The 10,760-nt window shown below is 44.4% G+C and overlaps 1 protein-coding gene across 1 annotated transcript in view; it reads left to right on the top strand.

The window, feature by feature from the left end:
• The window catches only part of LOC101853533, a 25,454-nt gene that overhangs the window by 8,925 nt on the left and 5,769 nt on the right, over positions 1-10,760 (top strand). The window contains exons 3-4 of the mRNA XM_005093587.3: positions 7,797-8,719; positions 10,132-10,263. Of these exons, the coding sequence (XP_005093644.1) occupies positions 7,797-8,719; positions 10,132-10,263 (1,055 nt within the window). The remainder of the gene's footprint in view (positions 1-7,796; positions 8,720-10,131; positions 10,264-10,760) is intronic.

The raw sequence follows: 10,760 nt of genomic DNA, 5'->3' as shown, positions 1-10,760 counted from the left end.
GGGGGGGGAATAACTAAAACATAGAAAAGTAAGATAAATGAACAATAAACATACACCTATTCGAAACTTGCACATAACATGCTTCGGGTGACACGAAATAATAATTCTTTTGGGGGAAAATTTGGTTGGAAAAGACGGGAAATAACCCAAGCCTCGTGTGCGTCTATCAGTTCTTTGTGTACGCCGTAGAACTTCACACTTTCTCTGAGCATATTTAATGGCTTATGATAGGACTGAACAACTCTTCACCGCAACCCACCTGCCTCGGTCGCTGGGTCAACAAGACGCCGTTCACTCAAACGCTCGTCCGAATATCGTTATTAATACAATCCCTATCTTAATTCCCGATTTACGAGCAGGCCTCTCGATAAATCGGTTACAGATAGTCACAATAAGTAGGCCTATTTGCTGGAAATGACACTAAAAGCTAGTTCACAGCCGTACCCAGCAGCACTCAGCCGTGAAGCCTTTAAATATATAGGCAGCGCTCATTGGAGGATAGTTCAGTTCGGTTCGGTTACGTTACGTTACGTTTCTGGCGGCTTCAGTGCACACTATAAATAGACCCCTGCCTCAAAACAAACGCCCAAATCGCGGCCTTGAAAAAAAAAAACGAAGTGGCTAGCCGTACTTTAAGCCAGTCAAGCCATACTTAGATATCTAGGTTTGGCCCTATCGACTCGAACCTGTTGAGTACACAGGTCTCATTAGATCTAGATCTAGTAGTTATTCAGGGTTAAATAATGCAAGTCAGTAAGGCACCTTTTGGTTTTGTCTGAAATACAAATACTTTAGGCTTTGCAAACTAAAAATTTTATTTACAATTCAGCCATCAAGTACGGCTAGCCTGACAGTCTAGAGTACGGCTAGCCTAGCCGTCTAGCCGCAGCCGTACATATCTTGGGAGGTTTAAAATACATGCACTGTCATTAAGGCACGTGGTTTCATTTCAAATACAAATACTTTAGGTACTGCAAACTTAAAATTTATTTTCAATTCAGTAGGCCTTTTTTATGGTCAGTCAAGCCTAGCAGTCTAGCCGTCATTAAGTACGGCTAGCCTCTTCCCAAAAAAACCCCACATTTATTCTTGAAGGTCATTGTCGGTTTCGTTCGGTTTGTGCCCAAAGAGTAGCTTTTCTCTCTCCATGGAGGAAAATCTGGCTAGCCCCGAAGGCGAAACAAATCGAACCGAACCTATCCTGCCAATGAGCATTTGGTATTACTGCCTGGGAACACAAGTTGAGATGTTTTGCACCCCCGCCAACATATTTAGATCGTGAGTGCCCATTGCGGATGGGATCAGGTCTGGTTGATCGCCCAACTCGTCGTCTGAAAACAAACGCGTTTGTTTTCTAGGCGAAGAGTCGGGCGCAATCTGCGTGTGCCCCGACAACCGCTGTGTGCCCTCAATCTGGTTAGCAAACCGACCCGATTCGACCCAATCCCCCAATGGGCACCAAGTAACGAGACGGATTGCTTCGACCCTGCCTGTCAGGAAAAACCCTGGCTCAGACGGATACATAACGTACAAAATCCCAGAAGAAAGATGGAGATACAGTCGAACCTGTGTAAGACGGAATCGCAAGGGAGCCAGAAAAAAATTCCGTCTAAGACATTTTCCGTCCTAGACAGGGGAATTGGGGGGGGGATGGAGGTTGGGGGGGGGATGGAGGTTGGGGGGGGGCAAAGGCCCAGCCGGTGGAATCAAGGATCGCTTGTCCGATCGGCAAGCAGTGGTCAAAACTTCACACCTCTCAATTGCTATTCTGTCTAATAATGACATGCGTCAGTCTTACTTATCCAATTACCACCAGCGCTTGCCTTTCACAGGACCACTGTTTGACCTATTAAAAACAGAAACGTTTGAACATCTCCTTTGCTTCCAACCTTAGCCCCACCCACCAATGCCACCTCTCACTGCCATCACTGTAACAAACGATTCGAGGAACTCTTTTCTCGGCTGACAGTACGATCAGGGCGGCAGGCATTGGTCAATCGAATTTCTCACCTCTGGCTTCTAGCTAGGCCTACCCAGGAAAGTTTCCACAGTGGCTGGCTACTCGAACACTCTCAAGGGCAGTCGTGAGATTTCACACCCACACCACACTCACCACAAGCATCGCTCAGGGCTCACATGATGGGGTAACATCTACCCCCAAATTGCATCCCTACAACAGGTTCCCTTCCTCTCCCAGCAGCATGGCCATAGCGTTAAGTTTAGAGCCGGGGGAACCAAACTTGCAAGTTTTGTTTCAAATCAGGGCTGAGCGGTTAGACAGGTGGAACCCTCTGAAGAGAGCGGATTTTTCTTTCCGTTTCCGCGTTGGACAGGTTTCCGTTTTATACAGGTAATTAAGTAGGTAATATCAAAGGGGGGGAGGGGGGCGAGGAGATTCCGTAAGACAGGTTTCCGTTTTATACAGGTTTCCGTTAAGGCAGGTTCGACTGGATAAAAGTTCTCCCTTTACAGGAACCGAACTCATGTCCCCGTTGTTTTTTGGTAAGTGTTTTACGGTGCTCGCAACTGCATAAGGTCATATGAGCGCGCGGACACATTAAACACTTTCAGTTGGTAGAAAATTTTGAATTTTGCATGTTTGGCGGCCGAAGCCTACTCTTATCGATTTAGACCACCAAGGGATCTTTAACGAGCGCAACTTGCACACGGGACCCCCGAGATTTTTTGCCTTTGTTCGAGAAGGCTAGGTCTAGATCTTTCCTGCCATTAGATCAGGGGTGCGGCTGAAGACAGCAGTAAGAAGGAGCCAAGGAGTAGCAGTAGAAAGGCTGCAGAAAGAGTCAGGAGCCCAGCGGAGGGAGCAACGGAAGTGAGGGGTGGGGGCAGAAAGTGGAGACGAAAGCAGAGTACAGAACATTGCTAGAGAGAAGGAAAGGAGGTAAAAGGAGGCTGTTTTGGGGGTGGGGGGGGGTGTGGAGAAAAACTTCCGTCGCTATCCGAATTCGAACCCGGGACCTATTGAATGAGAGGCGAACACCTAAACCTCTAGACACGAGAGCCCCCCCCCCCCCCTTTCTCATGTCTCCTGTCTGCCACTGCGAAGTACCAAACTGCTACCGAACAGACGCCAGTGTCACCTTCTAAGATTCCGCATTAAAAGAGATGAATTTGATAGGTACGTCTATACATCGGTATCTATATTAGTGATATGGTTAAGCAAAAGTCCCCCAGGGGCTCTCGTGGTTTAGATGTATGGTGTTCGAATGTGTCCCACGCGTTAAAAAAAATTTCCCTCATGCAAAAGACATGCGCTCAAGAGGATATTACGAGGGTTCTCGTGGCTTAGAGGTTAAGGTATGAGTTCCATTCAACAGGTCCCGGTTGGAATCCGGAGAGCGAGAGAAATTTTTTTTCTCTAAAATTGTCTCTTTTCACCTCCTCCCCTGCTCTCTAACAATGTTCTGTCGTCAGCTTTTGTCACCACTTTCTGCCCCCACCCCCACCCGCCTCACCTCCTTCGTCCTCTCCTCTGGGCTTCTGACTTTTTCTGAAGCCTTTCTACTGCTACTCCGTGGCTCCTTCTTACTGCTGTCTGTCAGCCACACCCCTGGTCTCATGGTAGGATAGATCTACACCTAGCCTTCTCGGACAAGGGCGAAAAATCTCGGAGGTCCCGGGTGCAAGATTTTGGTGATCCAAAATCGAAGAGTAAGCCTCGGCCGGCACCAGGGCTAAATTCAAAATTTCCTACCAATTGAAAATGTTAAAATTTTAAATGTGTCCAGCGCGCTCATATCATATGACCTTATGCAGTGGCGAGCGCCGTAAAACACTTACCAAAATATTTTTTTTTAAATAAGCAGAAGATATTGGTGAACCTTTCCAAGGTGACCACCCACTGTCCAGAAGAAAAAAAGCGATCATCTTAGACCGGTGATCCTTTTTGTAAAGTGTCATTTTCAAATAGTAAAATAAACGCGTAGGGAGAGGAATGGGAAGTGGCCGTTAGACCAGGTTAAATTGTATTTAATCAAGGATCTCCAGCTTTCAAGTGTGACACTTTCCACGTAGCCTGGTTTGCCCCTAAATTGCCTTGTCTAAGCAACCCGCTCCCTAAATCATCTAAACTGTGTCGGCAAGGGTGTAAAACATTTTACTCTCCCCCCCCCCCTTCCTTGGAATTATCCATTCTATCTATATGATTTACACCAACCAAAGCCCACAATAGTACCGAGAGGACTATCATTCCTTTTTTAGTAAACTCACACTTACAGAAAATTCTGAATTCCCATGATTTTCACCTTTATACAAATTATGCGAAATAGGACAAGTGCACTCTCCACTCTACCCGACACAAACTCTCAGAGAGCAAACACTGGTTTATGGTGGCCTTAGTGTTTGATTCCAGTGAAGAAAGGTACACCGCAACCAATCATAAAGAAAGCCGCGACGTTTCCGTACACACACCTGCAAAGTTATATCCTTCGGAGCCCAGAACTCGAAACTCAGAAAGGAAACCACTGGATTGTCTGCAAACACTCCAACTAAGTGCTGGTGCCCATATATTTGACGAGAATGACAACAAAGCGATAGCGAGCGTTTTGGTGTATTTTGAATGTCGCCTGCGACCTAAAGCGAGAAAAGTTATAACTTTATGACGTATCTACAGTTCTGATCTAGGACATCCTTGCGATCGTTGTTTTGAACTTCTGCTGCTCCAAAGAGGAGGATGAATTGTAGGTTTGGTTGGGGTTTGTTTTGTTTGGTTGTTGTTGGTTTTTTTTTTTTGGGGCAGGGGGGGGGGGGTCTCCGCCGCGGCTCCCCGGCGCTGCTTTTCTCCTCGTTCGGTTGGTGGGTTGTTTTTTTGGGGGGAGGGGGGTTGTTTTTGTTTAGGGGGCTTTTTTAGGACAAGGGGCCCAAAAAAAATATAAGTGTGCGTGTGTGTGTGTGTGTGTGTGTGTGTGTGTGTGTGTGTGTGTGTGTGTGTGTGTGTGTGTGTGTGTGTGTGTGTGTGTGAGTGTGTGTGTGAGTGTGTGTGTGTGTGTGTGAGTGTGTGTGTGTGTGTGTGTATGAGTGTTAGTGAGTGCGTGCGTGTATGCGTGTGTATGTGTGTGTGTGTGTGTGTGTGTGCGTGCGTGCGTGTGTGTGTGCGTGCATGTGTGTGCGTGTGTGTGTATGTGTGTGCTATGTGGGTGTATTTTGGTTTCCTGTTAAGGCAAGAGACCTTGTTCAGTAAGACCAGCAAAGTAAAAGAAGGAAAGAAAAGGGGGAAATTCTACAAGTCAAAGGAAGTATCACATCTTATTTCACTCTATACCCAGTGCACATAAGTTTCGCCAAATCTCAATTCGATAAACTTTCTCCCCTCAAACACACGAAAAATAGAACTCAAGTCTTTAGTATGCGACAGCTCAGCTGAGCGCCTAACCGCGAAAACATGGATGCGGGTCCACTTTTGCACGCACTGGTGAAGAATTTAAAATTACTATAATAGTTGAAAAACATGGATGTGTCACTTCAGAATTTGACATGTAATGATCTGCCAATGTTTACAGCTGCATAAGGTCATATGAGCGCACGAGACACCTTAACCATTTTCAGTTGGTAGAAAATCTTGAATTTTGCCCGGTGGTGACAGAAGCCTACTCTTATCGATTTTGGACGACCAAGGGATCTTTAACGTGCGCAACTTGCACGCGGGACCTACGAGATTTTTCGATCTTGTCTGAGAAGGCTAGGTATAGATCTTTCCTACTATAAGATCAGGGGTGTTGCTTAAAGAAAGTAGTAAGAAGGAGCCAAGAAGTAGCAGTAGAAAGGCTACAGAAAGAGTCAGGGCCCCAGAGGAGGGGGGTCAAAGGAGGTGAGGGGGTTGGGGCAGAAAGTGGAGACGAAAGCAGACGACAGAGCATTGCTAGAGAGCGGGAAAGGAGGTGAAAGGAGACAATTTTAGAAAAGAAAATTTGTCTGTCGCTACCCGGATTTGAACCAAGGACCTTTTGAATGAGAAGCGTACACTTTAACCTCTAGGCCACGAGAGCCCCCTCGTGTGACGACTATCGTTCTTATCGATCTCTCCTCCTTTTTTTTTTTTTTTTTTGTTACTCTTTTATGGCATTTTTAATTTTCGGCACTTATATGACATTGCCGTGTTGCAAGAACCGTAAAACGTTTACTAAACGTCTTGTCGTTAAGCTACCGAACTCATAAGATTGTGGGTTCTGTGGTTCAAGGCTCAGCTCGGTCTAACGTTGTATTATTAGAAAAGGCACAATACACGATTTTATCCCACTTGGCATGGTGCATTCGGAGATGAACGTCAAATTCAAGTACCCCGCCTTTACATTGATCTAGCAGCATTGCAAGGAGCGTTGACCCTAAACCATTGCGACGATAATTCGTTTTCGCTACAACAATGTTTCATGTTTGGGCCAAAATAATTGTTAAAGGGAAATGCTCTCAACTGTCAGTCGAAAGAGATTTTGTGACTCTGTTTTGTTATACCAGGTGCCCATTGACACGATCAGGTCGAGTTGGGTCGGTTTGCTTGCCTGGTTGAGGGCGCAAAGTGGCTACCGCGGCAAAAACTGATCGCCAGTCTGCTTTCAGGCGACGTGTCGGGCGATCTACCCAACCCGACCCGACCCGACCTGATCCCATCCGCAATGGGCACCCCATACTACAGATGGGATACCGTACAATAGAGTTTGTACTTTAAAAGCTTATGGACCTTCAAAGAAGAACTGGCTGAAGTATGACAGAGTGTAAAAAAGAAGCTAGTGACAGTAAGCACGGTTCATTGCACGTCAACCTCTGAGCCAGAGATGGCAAGTTCAGCATTCCAAAAGCTTATAAACGTTTTTGTATCCATTTACGCATGCTTGGAATATATTAACTGAACCATTTTCAACGTGAAAAGTGCGTGATCCTGCTGAAGTTAAGTCAGTTTCTTCGTATGACCGATCGAATACCAACACCACCCAACTGTTAAATTCCCCTTTACAAAAAATGCCCGTACTAATTCCATGAAAATTACTTGTTCCAGTGAGTCAAACTGATACAATAAGTGAGGTGTGTTGGCGCCCTTTGAAAATAAAACCATTTTCCAAAACTGCGACTGTGTGTTAACAAAGTCTTTTCTTTCTCAATCATCATGGCGTGCACAAGGCTAGAGTGGCGTACTCCTCAAATGAGTGGCAAAGACATTTTTATAGAAAACTTCAAGTACAAATTCGACAGAAGACCTTTGCTTTCACATTAACTGACGTTACTGCACGAAAAATTGTACGCTTGGGCCTAAACGAACACTGAGGAAACCGCCATTTTGTTACGATAGCACCTCCAAAGCCATTAGCCAAAAGTTGAGATAAAATTTGATTCGTGCTCGACGAGCTATTAAGAGAGTCACTCTTTGATAATTGAACAACACATCATTAGAGATCAAGATCGTCTGCGAGGGGGCGTCCGCAGTTGACAATCTGACCTGATGTGACGACCATGATAAAAACTTACAGTCTTATTCAAGACACTGAGAGCGAGAGGAATTGAATCGCCAGTAATCGGTAATCAAAAAACATATCAATATCACCAAAGAGCGGGCGGCCTTGATTTTTGTTTCGAAAGTGCAGGGCGCTCAAAGCTTTTCTTTTCTTCCTTTGCCTTTTTGTTTCTATAGGATATTTTGCAACATGTATAATTTTTTAATGTAGTAAGTGTATTTTGCCAGTGATGTACATAGATTTACCTTAATATTAATACTATGCATTCAACAGCGAACACGCAAGTGAACTCACATTTCGGATTTCTAAAGCTTGTATCCCTCTGTTTCCTTTCAGACTTACGTTTGGCTAGACAGGAATCAAAGCCTGAAGTTGCTCATATCCAAAGATCTCCTAGTGCAAAGTTACGATGCAACCTTTCTCAGCCGAGCATGACGTCACCGCCGAAAGAGTACAACCGGAAACGGCTCCAAGCTGAACTGCTCGAAGAGAGTATGGCTGTACAAGACACTATTTCAAATCGCGAATTAGCTATGAAATCGAATAGCCCTCAACATTTGACGAACCCTGCAGTTTTTCCAGAAATTAATCATAAAACTTTTAAAAACAACAGCGCAGCCAGAGGAAACGAAGCTGAAAAATTGTACTTTGCTGAAAAGGGGATGGATATCCAAAACGAAGACATAGCAGTGAAAGTTGAAGTGAAGGATATGGGCCCGAAAGATAATTTTTTGCAGAATATCAAAAGTTCGCCTCCCAAACCAGACGTTTCATCTCTTGAGAGTAGATCTTTAGCTATGCAACCAAAGAAAACTTCTGAGTTTAACCCTCCTCTTCGCAGGATCAAGTCGGAAGAATATCGCGATGAAAACCCAATACAATATAACCAAAACAAAAATATATCAGACAGTAACTCGAACATTCATTTCCTGGCACAGCAGAATCGCCTTGGCAACATAAAAAAGCGTCTACCGGAACCAAAACACAGTTGGATAACCAATGAGAGCCCTGGAAAGGCGACGGAAGAAGAGGCAAACGACACCCCGTCGTCATCAGCTGTTGGTGCATCTTCTAGCTGTCATGGGAGTGTGTCTGCGAACGGGCAGACGTGCGGAGCAAAAAAACGACGCGTTCGCACGACATTCACCGCGGAGCAGCTTCAACTTCTAGAAGAGATGTTCTGTGTGACGCATTACCCGGACGCGAATGCCCGTGAGGGGCTTGTGGCCAGGACTGGACTCAACGAAGAACGAGTGCAGGTGAGTCCACGTTCATAAACAAGATTACTGTCTTTATCTCTGACTCTTGCTCTCTTGGTCTCTGTCTCTGTCTATGTCTCTGTCTCTGTATCTGTCTCCCTCTCTCTCTCTCTCTCTCTCTCTCTCTCTCTCTCTCTCTCTCTCTCTCTCTTTCTTTCTCTCTCTCTCGCTCCTTTTCTTCTTTCCTCTCTCTTTCTCTGTCCTTCCAAGACACCCACCGTCCCTCTCTTTCAGTATCAACACTATCTTAATGAATTTCAAGCCAGAACGTCACCGACTCGATAATAATCTACAACTTATCAAAGTTACCACCTTTGAGTTTGATAGGCCGAAAGGGTACCTATTGTCTCTTTTTTTCCAATATCTTATTATCTTTATCTCCTTCTTGGCGAAATATAACCGAATCGTGAGGATTGCCATTAACGACACTGTCACTTATTGAACTATAATGTAAAACGGCTTAATCAAAATAGAACCACTCCGTCTTTTTGTAAATGCTTCTCTCGGTATTGCAACCACAGAAGAAAATAAATCTTAAAATAAATAAAATTAGAGTGGTTCTATTTTGAATAAGGTATTACGACGCACATCAGTTTGTGACAGTGCCATTAATGGCTCTACTGTTGTTTGATGGTGTGGCGCTGTTATTTATTTTCATGTCGAAAAGGCAGCAGTTATATTTAGCTAAAAGGGAGATCAGGGCAAAAATATTTGTTTTAGTAATTGTTTTAAGGCGCTCGCAATTGCATACGGGCATTATGAGCGCCCCAGACACATTAAACACGAATTGCAGTTTGGTAGGAATTTTGAATTTTGCCTGAGTAGTGGACGAAACCTATTCTTATTGATTTTAGGGTCACCAATGGATCTTTAACGTGCACAGCTTGCACACGGGACCTCTGTGATTTTTCGCCCTTATCGGAGAAGGCTAGGTGTTAAATCTTTCCAATTACATACAAGATCAGAGGTGTGGCTGAAAGACATCCGTAAGAAATAGCCAAGGAGTAGCAGTAGAAAGGCTTCAGAAAGAGTCAGGAGCACAGACTGAGGAGGGGGCAAAGGAAAAAGGGGGGGGGGGCAGGAAGTGAAGACGAAAGCAGACAACAGAACATGGTTAGAGAGTATGAAAGGAGGTGTAAGGAAAACATTTTAGAGAAGAAAATTCTCCTTTGCTATCAGGTTTCGAACGTGGGACCTATTGAATGAGAGGCGAACACCGTAACCTCAAGACCACGAGATCCCCTTTGGACAATAAAACTGTGGAGATGTAGAAAAAGCAAAGCGTACCTCTCGGGCCAGTCAAAATTTGAAATGGTAACTTTGATAAGTTGTTAGGTCATTATCGAGTCGGTGATGTTCTTGCTTAACAATGCACCAGTGTGTTCATTTTTCTTTTCTGTCTTTTCTTTTAGATTTGGTTTCAAAATCGTCGTGCTAAATGGCGCAAGCACTCGAGGCTACGAAATTTCGGAGGGCTACAAGATCTTACGGAAGTGTCCTATGTCCCCGCCCCTCAGCCAAATCACAAACTGGATATTACACCTGTGAGTTTTACAAATTGTTTCTTTATTTTCTTTTAAAATAGTTTGTGGGTTTTTGTTGTTGTTTTTGCTTTTGTTTCCGTTTTGTTTTGCTTTGTTGGGCTCTTTGTGTCATGCAGTGTTCATTTTCCAGTCACTTGTTTGACCTTGTCTATGATTATTAAAGTTATGTCCCCGTGTTATGGTTTGTGATTGTGAGTTAACCCATTCATTGCCTGACTATCTCCATAATCATAATTCCCCCAAAAACGTAAACAGTTACAGGCGAAGCAGTGAAGGGGTTAATCTCGCGCTGTGCTTTTTTGATCGTGCTTTGTGTGTTAATATGAGTGTCTTTACACTGCGGGAATCCTCTTTCGGAAGAAAACGTTACTTTCTTCTATCTCTGTTTCGATCCTTTTCAATCTTTTGTTACATAATATTTGTTTATATTCTTTTGTCCAGCACTCTCCCTCTCCCTGCCCCTGTCTCTCTCCTTCTCTCACTCTCTCTCTCTCTCT

Source organism: Aplysia californica, unplaced genomic scaffold, assembly GCF_000002075.1.
Source record: "Aplysia californica isolate F4 #8 unplaced genomic scaffold, AplCal3.0 scaffold00066, whole genome shotgun sequence".
In the NCBI taxonomy this organism is placed as follows: domain Eukaryota; kingdom Metazoa; phylum Mollusca; class Gastropoda; order Aplysiida; family Aplysiidae; genus Aplysia; species Aplysia californica.
The sequence above is the reverse complement of the archived record's forward strand: the minus strand, read 5'-3'. Positions and strand labels throughout refer to the sequence as shown.